Source organism: Scyliorhinus torazame, chromosome 4, assembly GCF_047496885.1.
Source record: "Scyliorhinus torazame isolate Kashiwa2021f chromosome 4, sScyTor2.1, whole genome shotgun sequence".
NCBI classification, from domain to species: Eukaryota; Metazoa; Chordata; class Chondrichthyes; order Carcharhiniformes; family Scyliorhinidae; genus Scyliorhinus; species Scyliorhinus torazame.
Window position 1 is genome coordinate 340,043,693 of NC_092710.1, and position 14,228 is coordinate 340,057,920.

The 14,228-nt window shown below is 49.2% G+C and overlaps 1 protein-coding gene across 2 annotated transcripts in view; it reads right to left on the reverse strand.

Annotated features, from left to right (window-relative positions):
* The window catches only part of mia3 (MIA SH3 domain ER export factor 3), a 202,134-nt gene that overhangs the window by 98,781 nt on the left and 89,125 nt on the right, over positions 1-14,228 (reverse strand). For both annotated transcript variants that reach the window (XM_072500262.1, XM_072500261.1), the window contains exon 19: positions 5,283-5,384. In XM_072500262.1, the coding sequence (XP_072356363.1) occupies positions 5,283-5,384 (102 nt within the window). The remainder of the gene's footprint in view (positions 1-5,282; positions 5,385-14,228) is intronic.

The following is a 14,228-nucleotide window of genomic DNA, read 5'->3' on the forward strand; positions in this document are numbered from 1 at the left end:
CCACAACATCGAAGTCCCAGGTACCAACCCAAGCTGCCAGTTCCCCTACCTTGTTTCGTATACTCCTGGCATTGAAGTAGACACACTTCAAACCACCTACCTGAACACTGGCCCCCTCCTGCGATGTCAAATCTGTGCTCCTGACCTCTATACTCTCATTCTCCCTTACCCTAAAACTACAATCCAGTTTCCCATGCCCCTGCTGCATAAGTTTAAACCCCCCCAAAGAGCACTAACAAATCTCCCCCCCCCCAGGATATTTGTGCCCCTCAGGTTCAGATGTAGACCATCCTGTCTGTAGAGGTCCCACCTTCCCCAGAAAGAGCCCCAGTTATCCAGAAATCTGAATCCCTCCCGCCTGCACCATCCTTGTAGCCACGTGTTTAATTGCTCTCTCTCCCTATTCCTCATCTCACTATCACGTGGCACGGGCAACAACCCAGAGATAACAACTCTGTTTGTTCTAGTTCTGAGCTTCCATCCTAGCTCCCTGAAAGCCTGCCTGACATCCTTGTCCCCTTTCCTACCTATGTCGTTAGTGCCAATGTGGACCACGACTTGGGGCTGCTCCCCCTCCCCCCTAAGGACCCGGAAAACACGATCCGAGACATCACGTACCCTTGCACCTGGGAGGCAATATACCAAACGTGAGTCTCTCACGCTCCCACAAATGTTTCCAAGGTATAGTTGTGAAATTTGCTGATGGCACTAAGATAGGCAGGTTGTCGAAGAGGAAATAAGAAGGCAATAACAGGATAGTGATAGGCTACGTGAGTGGGCAAAGATCTGTGACATGAAGTATAATGTGGAAAAATTTTAACTTGGCAGGAAGAATTAAAAAGTACATGATCTAAATCATGGGAGATTGCAGAGGGGTCTGGGTACAGAGTACATGGACGACAGAAGGTTAGGATACAGGTACAGCAAACGAGGAAGAAAGCTAATGGGACTTCCGGGTGCGGCTATGCGTAGCTAAGTCGCACATTCGGCGGCTCCCGCAAAAACGGACTTTTGGGCTCTTTTCAGGGCCCCAACGGCACTTTTTCGACGTTTCCCGGCGTGGGAAGGAGATTACAACAATTGCCCGATAGTGTATGGCTTTTACCAGGAGCGGGGCGACTAAAAAGGTGGTGGAGGACCCGAAGAAGGTGCGAGGGAAGAAGAACAAAATGGCGGCGGGTGGGGACCAGGCAGCGTGGATGCAGTGGGCGCAGGAGCAACAGGAGGGTATCCAGCGCTGCTTCAGGGAGATTAAAGCGGACCTGCTGGAGCCGATGAAGGCTTCTATTGATAAGCTGCTGGAGACACAGACGGCCCAGGGGGTGGCGATGCGCGAGGCCCAAAAAAAGATCTCCGACAACGAGGACGAGATCTTAGGCCTGGCGGTAAAGGTGGAGGCGTACGAGGCGCTCCACAAGAAATGGCAGGAGCGATTCGAGGAGATGGAGAATCGGTCGAGGCGGAAGAATCTGCGGATTCTGGGCCTCCCGGAGGGGCTGGACGTGGGGGCCTATGTGGTCACCATGTTGAACTCGCTGATGGGAGCGGGGTCCTTCCAGGCGCCTCTGGAGCTGGAAGGGGCCCATAGAGTGCCGGCGAGGAGGCCCAAGGCTAACGAGCCTCCGTGGGCGGTGCTGGTGCAGTTTCATCGGTTCGTTGATCGGGGGTGTGTGCTCAGGTGGGCCAAGGAGGAGAGGAGCAGCAGGTGGGAGAACGCGGAGGTTCGAATATACCAGGACTGGAGTGCGGAGGTGGCGAAGAGGAGGGCCGGGTACAATCGAGCGAAGGCGGTGCTGCACAGGAACGGGGTGAAGTTTGGCATGTTGCAGCCGGCGCGACTGTGGGTCACCTACAAGGACCGGCACCATTATTGTGAGTCACCGGAGGCATGAGCTTTTGTTCAGGCCGAGAAGTTGGACACAGATCGAGGGTCGGGATGGGGGTTTGGGGACTGCGGTTGATATGTTACTTTTTGAGGGGGGTCCTTTGCTCTTGGTTTCTTTTTCTTTGTGTTTTTCTCTTTCTGGTCGGTGAGGGAGGTTAGGGCGGGTTGGGCACTGTTTTGGTTGGGTTGGTCGGGGGGGTAAGCAAATGGAACGGGGTGGATGGCTGGCGGTGAGATGGGGCCCCGCGGGGGACGGGAGGCCAGAGTCGGGGCTGAGGGGACTGGGCCTGAAAAAGGAGCTCCGTCAGAGGTGGCGGGGCCAGGTAGGTGGAAAGCGCGGGCTTTTTCCCGCGTTGAAGACTGGAGTGGGCGGGGAAGCGAGGGTTGTTTCCCGCGCTCAGGATGGAAGGGGGAGAGGGAGAGCCTGTGGATGGGGAACGGACGAGGAGGGTGTGTCACACAATGGGAGGAGTCGAAGGAGAGGCGGGAGTGGCCGGGGTCAGCTGGTTTGCGGAAGTGCAATGGGGGGGGGGGGGAAGAGAGAGAATCGAGTTGCTGCTGCTATGGTCAATGGGGAGCTGGAGCGAGTGGGGGGGGGGGGGGGGTCATCGAGACAGGGGTCTGCCGCCGTGGGGAACGGGCCGGGCGTGGGGTGCGGGGCTGGCCGAGGAGGCGTTTTGGCTAGTCGGCGGGGGAGGGGGGCGGGTAGCCCCCTTATCCGGCTGATAACCTGGAATGTAAGGGGACTGAATGGGCCGGTCAAGCAGGCCCGCGTGTTCGCGCACCTGAAGGGGCTCAAGGCGGATGTGGTTATGCTCCAGGAGACACACCTGAAGGTGGCAGACCAGGAAAGATTGAGGAAAGGGTGGGTAGGTCAGGTGTTTCATTCGGGGCTGGATGCCAAAAATCGAGGAGTGGCGATCTTGGTGGGAAAGAAGGTGTCATTCGAGGCGTCGAGCATTGTGGCAGACAATGGCGGTAGGTACGTAATGGTTAGTGGTAAGCTGCAGGGAGAGAGGGTGGTACTGGTCAATGTGTATGCCCCGATCTGGGACGATGCGGGTTTTATGCGGCGCATGTTTGGTCGAATCCCAGACTTGGAAGTGGGGAGCCTGATAATGGGGGGAGACTTTAACACCGTGCTGGATCCGGCACTCGATCGCTCCAGGTCTAGGACGGGTAGGAAGCCGGCAGCGGCTAGAGTGCTGAGGAGGTTTATGGACTAGATAGGAGGGGTGGACCCTTGGAGATTTGCAAGGCCGGGGGCTAGGGAATTTTCATTCTTCTCATATGTCCATAAGGCTTATTCCCGAATCGACTTTTTTATTTTGAGCAGGGCGCTGATAGCGAGAGTAGAGGATACAGAGTATTCGACGATAGCCATTTCGGACCACGCCCCGCATTGGGTGGACTTTGAGCTGGGGGAGGAGAGAACCAGCGCCCGTTGTGGCGCTTGGAGGTGGGGCTGTTGGCGGACGAGGAGGTGAGCGAGCGGGTCCGAGGAAGTATAGAGAGGTACCTGGAGGTCAACTATAACGGGGAGGCCCGACTGGGGATGGTATGGGAGGCGCTGAAGGCGGTGGTTAGGGGAGAGCTGATCTCCATTAGGGCCCACAAGGAGAGGAGGGAGCGGGGGGGGGGGGGGGGGGGGGAAAGAGGCTGGTGGGGGAGATGGTGAGGGTAGACAGGAGGTATGCGGAGGTGCCCGAGGAAGGATTGTTGAGGAAGAGGCGCAGCCTCCAGGCCGAATTCGAACTGGTGACCACCAAGAAGGCAGAGGTGCAGTGGAGGAAGGCCCAGGGGGCGAGTTACGAGTATGGGGAAAAGGCAAGCTGGATGCTGGCGCATCAGCTTCGGAAGCGGGACGTAGCTAGGGAGATCGGGGGAGTTAAGGACAGGGGAGGGAGTGGGGTTGGCATCAATGGGGTCCTCGGGGACTTTTATGAGGAATTGTACCGGTCCGAGCCCCCACGGGAGGAGGGAGGGATGGGCCGCTTCCTGGACCAATTGAGGTTTCCGAAGGTGGAGGAGGGACTGGTGGCGGGATTGGGCTGGAGGAGCTGACCAAAGGGATAGGAAGCATGCAGGGGGGGAAGGCACCGGGGCCGGACGGTTACCCGGTCGAATTCTATAAAAAAAATATATGGACCTGTTGGGCCCGTTGCTAGTTAGGACCTTCAATGAGGCATTGGGGGGGGGGGGGGCTTTGCCCCCGACGATGTCCCGGGCACTGATCTCCTTGATCCTGAAGCGGGACAAGGATCCCCTGCAGTGTGGGTCTTACAGGCCGATTTCGTTGCTAAATGTAGATGCCAAGGTGCTGGCGAAGGTCTTAGCCACGAGGATTGTGTGCCGCATATCATCCACGAAGACCAGACGGGGTTCGTGAAGGGGGGGGCAGCTGAACGCGAATGTGAGGAGGCGCCTGAACATTATTATGATGCCGGCGAGGGAGGGGGAGGCGGAGATTGTGGTGGCGATGGACGCTGAGAAGGCCTTCGATAGGGTAGAGAGGGGGTACCTGTGGGAGGTGCTGAAGAAGTTTGGGTTTGGGGAGGGGTTTGCCAAGTGGGTTAGGCTGTTGTATGAGGTCCCAATGGCAAGTGTGGCCACAAACAGGAGGAGGTCCGAGTACTTTCGGCTGCACCGAGGGACGAGGCAGGGGTGTCCCCTGTCTCCCCTGCTCTTCGCATTGGCGATTGAACGCCTGGCTATGGCCCTGAGGGAGTCGAGGAACTGGAGGGGGTTGGTGCGGGGTGGGGAGTGTAGCCACCTAAATTGGCCAGCTCCCGATGTAAAATGGCGAACGGCAAAGGCTGATGGGAAAGTCAGCCAACATAGACAGAAACCAGCAGCTGCAGGTTTGCTGTGTATTTACCTCTGCAAAGGCCAGACAACATCGATACCAGCGACCATCAGCATAACAATGTAGCAGCCATCTGCATACTGATGAGCAATCCCCGGGAACAATAAGTAACATTTTGAGCACACAAAGCAAAGCCAGACTCCTCGGCGCCAGCGGGAGCCAACATAAAGGAGGTGAACGAGCACCTCAAGACTGCCCATCGATCAGGGAACCGCTCCAGTATTGGAGAAATCGAACCAAGCGATTGGGACAAAGTTCAATCACTTGGGACCACGTACAGGGTCCGCCCCGAAAGGCAGGAAGCCCCTGGGGACTATAAGAGTTAAGCCCCAAGTTCAAATCGCTCTCTTCACCTCTGCATCCTGCCCGGGTCACCCAGCAACACAAACCAACATTGATCGTGACTGGTCAATGGCCAGCTATTTAGCCCGGTGTGCTAAACCAGCCCAATATGGCCTCTTCCTGCTCCTATTTTCTGTGTTTCTATAGCACTATGGGATGCCCCAATAATGTGAAAAGAGTGAAACTCACTTGTACATCTTCACTTCCTCAACAGCCTGGAGTGCTTTTTCATCAGCCACAGACAGTTTCAGTTCCTTCTCTTGACGCTGACACTCTTCTTGGGTCAGCTTCCTACAAAGGGAAAAAGTAAAATCGCCAAACCAGTAAACGCAAGTTGGAACCTGCTGTAACAAGGGCAGTAGACCGTCACTGATTCTAAACGGTTTCTCACATACTTAATTTTCAGCGAATCATCAGTAGCCTCCATCAACAGAACTCCTCAGAACCAACAACAGAAAACAAGTCAGATTTCAGTATAAACTAATGTTACAAGGAGATACTTACAAATGCTAATTTTTCTTTTCTGTCTGAATTTTGGAAACAAAACCCCTCAATTTGCAAAATGGGTACAACAAAAAGCCTTTAAGAAAAGATACTCAATAAGGGGAGTGTGAAAGACTCCATCTTCCATTTGTCAGGTGGATATACCTTTAAGAAATGGGTGTTTATCAAATAGCTGCAGTGATGTCAGTGTGTGGGTGGAGCTGGGCTCTGCTTTTTACTTTGTTTTGTGCTGAAAGCTGGTTTGGGCTCTGTGTTTAGTTTGTTTTCAGTTGGAGAGCTGCATGTGAACCAAGCAGATGTGTGTATTGATCTTTCTCTCTACAAGCTAAAGATTGTCTTCAGCTCATTGATGATTTCAAAGTAATACCTGTTTCTGTAGATAATTTAAACCTGCTGCCTTTGTAAAAAGGGTTTAACTTATGGATGTTGCTGGAAAGGTATTGCGGGTTACCTGTAGAATATTGTATTTGGGAAAGTATCAGTGTTTGTAGTTGATAAGATGTTTACTGTGTGTTTATAAAGTGTTAACTGAATTCATAGAATAAACATTGTTTTGTTTTTTAAATACTTTTAGATCTCTGTTGCATCACACCTGTAAAGTGAGCCCTTGTGCTCCCCATAACCCAAATCTATTTAAAGTTGTGGGTCAGGTGAACTCCATGATATACTTTGGGGTTCTCTAAACCCTGGTCCATAATACATTGGTTCAAAAGTTTGAGATGAGACATCTAAAAACAAACTGCAATACATATAGACTAATAGAACTCCTCTGGAAGATATCATCAACTGAGTATTTAGGGACTGTTTAATCAAACAGGCGAGAAAGACCAGGATACCGTACTGAAACAGACTGCAAAAGCTGCTTGCGCTCTCTCTCACCCGGATTTGCAAAGTAATCATCCTGAGAAAAGAAAGTTACTGCAAACCAAGTTCTTTTGGGAGTAAAATGTGGAAATCTGCTCCATTCAACGAACCCAGGAAGACAACTGAACAAAATGGCCACAACATAGAATCAGTGCATTGCGACCAGCAAAAGAACTGCTAACTGTACATGCCTTTTATTTTTTTCTTCTCCGCGAACTATAAAAGATCCTTACGGTACCCTCTTATTCTCACATCTGTACTTGTGAATGCGCGAGCCGAAGGAATGTGTCTGACTTGTGAATGGTAAATTACGATTTACCTAGTTTTCTTTTAATTCAGGAAATAGTTTCAATAAACCTACTTTTTTCTGTTGTGTTTAACCCAAGAAAACCTGTCTAGTTCTTTACAATCTACAAGCGTAAACATTGGGAATCCTTAGGTCGGCACGGTGGCACAGTGGTTAGCACTGCTGCCTATGGCGCTCAGGACCCCGGTTCAATCCCTGCCCTAGGTCACTGTCCCTGTGGAGTTTGCACATTCTCGCCATGTCTGTGTGGGTTTTACTCCCACAGCCCATAAGAGGAGCAGGTTAGGTGGATTGGCCACGCTAAAAGTGCCCCTTAATTTGAAAAAAAATAATTGGGAACTCTAAATTTATTTTAAAAAGAAACAGTGGGAATCCTGCAGTACTGGCAAAGCCCATCTACCAGATTCACATGAAATCCCATTAAATTCAGACCTGCAATGATAGAAAGTGGGAGTCGTTTCATCCCCCCTCACATAATTGTAACAGAAATTTGGGGGCCTGAGTCCAGGATTGAACCCACAGATGTACGAGAGAATTGGAGTGAGGCAAGTAGTTTGTAATCTGGAAGCAATTGGAAAAGAAAACTGCTGTACAGGTTTTTCTTGTGTTACTAAAGTGCAAAAATATCCACCTCCACATCCTTGGGAGATTACTTTTGATAATTTAATGGTACTGACCCTCAAGGAGTTAAAAAATATCGCTAAGGAGTTGGAGATAAAATTTCCCACTTAAGCCAGGAAACATGATATTTAAAACTAGTGGCCAGAGAATTGGATTATGAACCTGGAGTCAGCCGAGTTTTAACAAAATCACAACTAGATCAGAAAGGGCTGGAGCTAGAAAATGGGATTTGAATATTTAGGTGATTGTTTTGGACCGGCGCAGTCGAGATGGGCCAAAGGACCTTTTCTGTGCTATAGACCTCTATGACGGAACTAAAATTCCACGTTAAGGAACAAGGATGATCTTTCCAAAGGGAACTGCCAGGGAGATGAGAATACATGAACTGCCCACTGAAGACACTCCTAGTTCAGGTCTATGTACAGAGGTATTCAGGTTTCTCCATTTAGGCCCCATGTTTGAGGAAGTCTTCATAATAATAATGGTAATAATCTTTATTGTTACAAGTCGGCTTACATTAACACTGCAATGAGGTTTCTGTGAAAATCCCCTAGTCACCACACTCCGGCACCTGTTCGGGTACACAGAGGGATAATTCAGAATGTCCCATTCACCTAACAGCACGTCTTTCGGGACTAGTGGGAGGAAACCGGAGCACCCGGAGGAAACCCACGCAGACACGGGGAGAACGTGCAGACAGTGACCCAAGCCGGGAATCTAACCTGGGACCCTGGAGCCGTGAAGCAACAGTGCTACCCACTGTGCTACCATGCTGCCGGTACAGCACAGGAGGCCATTCGGCCCATCATGTCTGCACCAGCTCCCAAAAGAGCAACCAAGCTAGTCCCATTCCCCAGTCTCATCTCCTTGGCCCTCTGAATTAATCACTTTCAAATATATCTGCAGTTCACTTTTGAAACCTCCTATGGAATCCACCTCCACCACTCCCCCAGGCAGCACATTCCAAACCCCAACAACTCTCTTGAGTAAAGAAGTTTCTCCTCATCTCACTCCTAGCCCTCTTGCTGACCATCTTGAAATGTGACCCTTAGTCACTGACATGCCAACTAGTGGAAACAGAATATCCTCCTTTATGCTGTCAGAATTGTTCTGAATTTTGAACACCTCAGAAAAGTCACCTCTTAATCTTCTCTGCTCCAAGTAAAACAAGCCTAATTTCTCCAATCTTTCCTTGTATCTAAAATTCCTCATTCCTGGTATCGTTCCAGTAAATCTTCTCTGCGCTCTCTACAGGGCTTTAACATCTTTCCTTAAATAAGGTGCCCAGAGGGCAACACGGTGGCTCAGTGGGTTAGCCCTGCTGCCTCACGGCGCCGAGGCCCCAGGTTCGATCCCGGCTCTGGGTCATTGTCCATGTGGAGTTTGCACATTCTCCTCGTGTTTGCGTGGGTTTTGCCCCAACAACCCAAAGATGTGCAGGCTAGGTGGATTGGCCACGCTAAATTGCCCCTTAATTGGAAAAAAGTAATTGGATACTCTAAATTTAAAAATAAAAATAAAAAATAAGGTGCCCAGAACTGAACACAAAACTTCAAATATGGTCTGACGAATGATTTGCAGAGGTGTAGCATCACTTCCTTGCTTTTATACTTCAGCCAGATGTGCCGAGTGGATGATCCTTCTCGGTATCCTCCGGAGGTCCCCAACATCACCGATGTCAGTCTTCAGCCAATACAATTCATTCCACGCGATAGGAAGAAACGGCTGAAGGCTATGAGCCGTGACAATATTCCGGCAATAGTACCGAAGACTTGTGCTCCAGAACTTGCCTCATCCCTAGCCAAGTCGTTCCAGTGCAGCTACAATACTGGCAATGTGGAAAATTGCCCAGGTGTGTCCTGTACAAGAAACAGGACACATGCAACCCAGCCAATTACTGCCTTATTACTCTACTCACCATCATCAGCAAAGTGATGGAAGGAGTTATCAACAGTGCTATCAAGCAGCACTTTTACTCAGCAATACTCTACTCTCAGCTGCTCAGTTTGGGTTCCGCCAGGGTCACTCAGTTCCTGACCTCATTTCAGCCTTAGTTCAAACATGGACAAATGAGCTGAATGCCAGAGGTGAGGTGAGAGTGACTGCCCTGGACATCAAGACAGCATTTGACCGAGTATGGCATCAAGGAGCCCGAGCTAAACCGGAATCAATGGGAATCAGGGGGAAACTCTCCGCTGGTTGGAGTCATACCTGGCACAAAGGAAGATAGTTGTGGTGGTCGGAGGTCAATCATCTCAGCTCCAGGACATCACTGCAGGAGTCCCTCAGGGCAGTGTCCTAGGCTCAACCATCTTCAGCTGCTCCATCATAAGGTCAGAAGTGGGGATGTTTGCAGATGACTGTGCAATGTTCAGCACCATTCACGACTCCTCAGATAATGAAGCAGTCCATGTCCAAATGCAACAAGACCTGGACAGTATCCAGGCTTGGGCTGACAAGTAGCAAGTTATATTTGCATCACACAAATGCCAGGCAATGACCATCTCCCACAAGAGAGGGTCTAACCACCACCCCGTGACATTCAATGGCATTACCATCGCTGAATCTCCCGCAATCAACATGCTGGGAGTTACCATTGATCAGAAACTGAACTGGTCTAGCCATATTAAGACTGTGGCTATCAGGGAAGGTAAAAGGCTAGGAATCCTCACCTCCTGACCCCTCCCAAAGCCTATCCACCATTTACAAGGCACAAGTCAGGACTGTAATGGAAGACTCTCCACTTTCCTGGATGAGTACAGCTCCAACAACACTCAAGAAGCTCGACACCAACCAGGACAAAGCAGCCCACTTGATTGTTTCCCCTTCTACAAACATTCATAGAATTTACAGTGCAGAAGGAGGCCATTCGGCCCATCTTGGAAAGAGCATCCTACCCAAGGTCAACACCTCCACCCTATCCCCATAACCCAGTAACCCCACCCAACACTAAGGGTAATTTTGGACACTAAGGGCAATTTATCATAGCCAATCCACCTAACCTGCACATCTTTGGACTGTGGGAGGAAACCGGAGCACCCGAAGGAAACCCACACACACACGGGGAGGATGTGCAGACTCCGCACAGACAGTGACCCAAGCCGGAATCGAACCTGGGACCCTGGAGCTGTGAAGCAATTGTGCTATCCACAGTGCTACCGTGTTGCCCACTTCAAACCCTTCACCACCGACGAACAGTGGCAGCCATGTGTACCATCCATAAAATGCACTGCAGTAACTCCTTAGACAGCACCTTCCAAACCCACGACCACTACCATCTAGAAGGACAAGAGCAGCAGATACCTGGGAACCCCATCACCTGGAGGTTCCCCTCCAAGTCACTCATCACCCTGACTTGGAAATATTTCACCGGTCCTTCACTCTCGCTGGGGCAACGCCCTGGAACTCGCTCCCTAACAGCACAGGGGGCACCTGCGTCTCAAGGACTGCAACGGTTCAAGAAGGCAGCTCACCACCACCTTCTGAAGGGCAAATAGGGATGGGCAATAATTGCTGGCCTAGTCAACAAGTGCCCACATCCTGTGAATAAAACAAAATACTCTATGCCTCTATTTATAAACCCAAGGATCCTAGAAGCCTTCTTAACAGCTGTTTCAACTTGCCTGGCCACGTTCAGAGAATTATAGAGAGATCCCTCTGCTCCTGTAATCCCCTCAAAAATTCTCCCCCCATGTTTCTTCTACCAAAATGCATTTCCTCATTTTGCTGCATTGAAGTTCATCTGCCAGGTGTCTGCCCATAATAACAATAATAATCGCTTATTGTCACAAGTAGCTTCAATGAAGCTACTGTGAAAAGCCCCTAGTCGCCACATTCCGGCGCCTGTTCGGAGAGGCCGGTACGGGAATTGAACCCGCGCTGCTGGCCTTGTTCTGCATTACAAGCCAGCTGTTTAGACCACTGTGCTAAACCAACCCCATGCTATTTGGCCAGCTTCTCAATGTCCCTCTGAAATCGCTCAGCGTCATCCTCACAATTCACTATTCTCCGTAGCTTAGTATCATCTGCAAATTTAGAGATTTTACCCTCAACATCCACTTCCAAATCATTTATATAAATCAGAAAAAGCAAGGGTCGCAACACTGAGCCCTGGGGAACACAACTTTCAACTCGTCTTCGATCTGAGAAATGCCCATCTATACCTAACCTCTATTTCCCATTCTCAGCCAACTTCCAATCTATGCTGCCAAGCACCCATTGATCCCAAATTTTTTTAATTTGCGAACCAACCTGCCATGTGGCACCGTATCAAATGTTTCCTGAAAGTCCAAATATAGAACATCCATGGGACTCCCTTTATCCACTGCCTGTGTCACCTCGTCAAGGAACTTAAATTTGTCAGACATGATCTGCCCTTGACAGAGCCATGTTGACTGTCTCGTATTAACTTATTTTTCTCTAAGTGTATATTTAAGTCATCCTATATTATGACCGCCCATCAGTTTTCCCACTATTGATGTCAAGCTGACAGGTCTGTAGTTTCCTGGGTTATCTGGAGTGCTGCCAGCCTTTTTAACACCTTTTCTTTATCTATCACTATACTGTTCAGTTGCACATCATTTTCAACTGGGCCACTGTCACCATCTTCTAATTTGGTAAAGACAGAAGCCAAGTATCACTGCCATATCCTCTGCTTCAGTGAGCAGTTTACCCTGCTTTGTCAATTATGGCCGTCATTTTCAAACCCAGGGTCGCGACTGGCTTTCAGAATGCTGGCCATCCCGTGCACGCGCAACCCCTCAGCAGTACACAGGCCAAGAGCCCAGCGAAGCAGAACGCTCCTCCTGACGCCAGCTTGCTAACCCAGGAACAGACCTTTTTTTTTTTTTTAAATCCTCCATTTTGCAGCTGCCAGCAGTGCTGGTGTGAACTCCGGGGCCTCTGGTGAACACCCCATGAAGAAGCTGAAAACAGGAACAAAGCAGCATAAAGATGATTTCTTGAAGTGTGGGGTTATTAATTGTGCCACCGCAAAGCAGGATTCAAAGTTCATGTGTGTTAGATGTAGAGAAGCACTGGCAAATGAAAGTTTAAAACCCTCAAAACTTCAAAGGTATTTTAAGATTAAGCATGGCGAGTTAGAGGACAAACCTCTTGATTGTTTTCAAAGGATGCAGTGTGATCTTAAATCATCAGCTGAAGTCATCAAAAATGTAACGGTCAGTAACAAAGCAAGTGAGAAATTGAGGACCAATAATATAATCTTTATTAGTGTCACAAGTAGGCAACAAAGTTACTGTGAAAGTCACCACATTCCGGCGCCTGTTCAGGTACACAAGAGGGAGAATTAAGAATGTCCAATTCACCTAACAAGCACGTCTTTCGGGACTTGTGGGAGGAAACCTGAGCACCCAGAGGAAACCCACTCAGACACAGGGAAAATGTGCAGACTCCGCACAGTGACCCAAGCTGGGAATTGAACCTGGGACCCTGGCGTGTGAAGCAACAGTGCTACCCACTGTGCTACCGTGTCGCTGTGAGCCAAGCAGGCTCACCTGTCACATTAAAGATAAGTGAAAATGGTGGTTTGTGAAGGCCGGCTGGCATGGGTCGCGAAGGATGGCCAGTTGGTAAAAATGGGCCCCAAGCAAAAAAGTTTGTAAAATACTGCCTTTTTTGTATAATTAAAATGTTTGATGAACATTTTGCTGTTTGTTTTAGCACAGCCTGCCATCCTTTCCTCATGCTTCCTCTTAGCCTTCCTTATTCCAGCCTTACCCTCCCTTAGCATTTGAGATACACTTCCTAATTTCTACTGTTATTATTCAAGGGTGCATTATATGCTTCTTTTTTCTTCCTTATTTTAGCATCAATATCCTTGGTCATCCAGGGTACACTAGCTTTGGATACCCCGGATTTATTTCTCATGGGTACGTACCCAGATTGCATCCTATCATCTCTCCTTTGAACCTCTTCCATTTTTCATCCACTGTTTTATCCACAAATTGCGTTTCTAGTCAACCTGCTCCAGTTCAACTTTTAGACCCCTAAAATTTGCCCTTTTCCAGTCTGGGATCTTAATCCGTGACTGATTTTATCTTTTTCCAACTTAATATTGGATCGTATTATATTATGATTGCTACTTCCCCCACTATGAGGTTCTCCACCTATCCTGCCTCATTTTCTAGGACCAGCTTGCACCCTGGTCGGACTGGAAATGCACTGTTCCAAAACGGTCTTGTACACACACTGCAGGAATTTCTCCCCTTCCAAGCCCTACACTCTACCCTACCAAATTCCCAACTATCACAACCCGATTTGCCCTGCAGGTTTCCATAATCTGCCTACAAATGCTCTTTTCCACTTCCTCCCCACTATTTGGAGGTCTATAATAAATACCAAACAAGGTCACCACTCCCTTCCTGTTTCTCACCTCCAACCATATAGATTCTAATTCAGGAACTGCATCTCATTCAAGAGCTGTGATACCATCTTTGACCAAGACTGCTACACCTCCTCCCTTTTTACCCACCCTGCTTCTACTAAAAACATTATAGCCCGGGACGTAAAGTATCCAGTCCTGTTCTGGATTCAACCATGTTTCTGTCGATGCTACTATGTCAAAAGTGCTGAGAGCAATTTCTGCTTCCAGTTCCCCAATTCTATTCACTATACTCCATGCGTTTACATACATACAATTTAACCCTGCCCTTATCTCTTTCTTGCCCTTTGGGAGGTGACCATTTCTTTGTTCACTGTCAACACTCGAGCGTTCCCGAACATCCTTTTCCCTATTCCCAATCTTCTCTCACTGGTACTTCTAAAACTAGGCCCATTAGTCAATCCACCCCCGCCTCACAAGCTTAAATGTTCAGGAA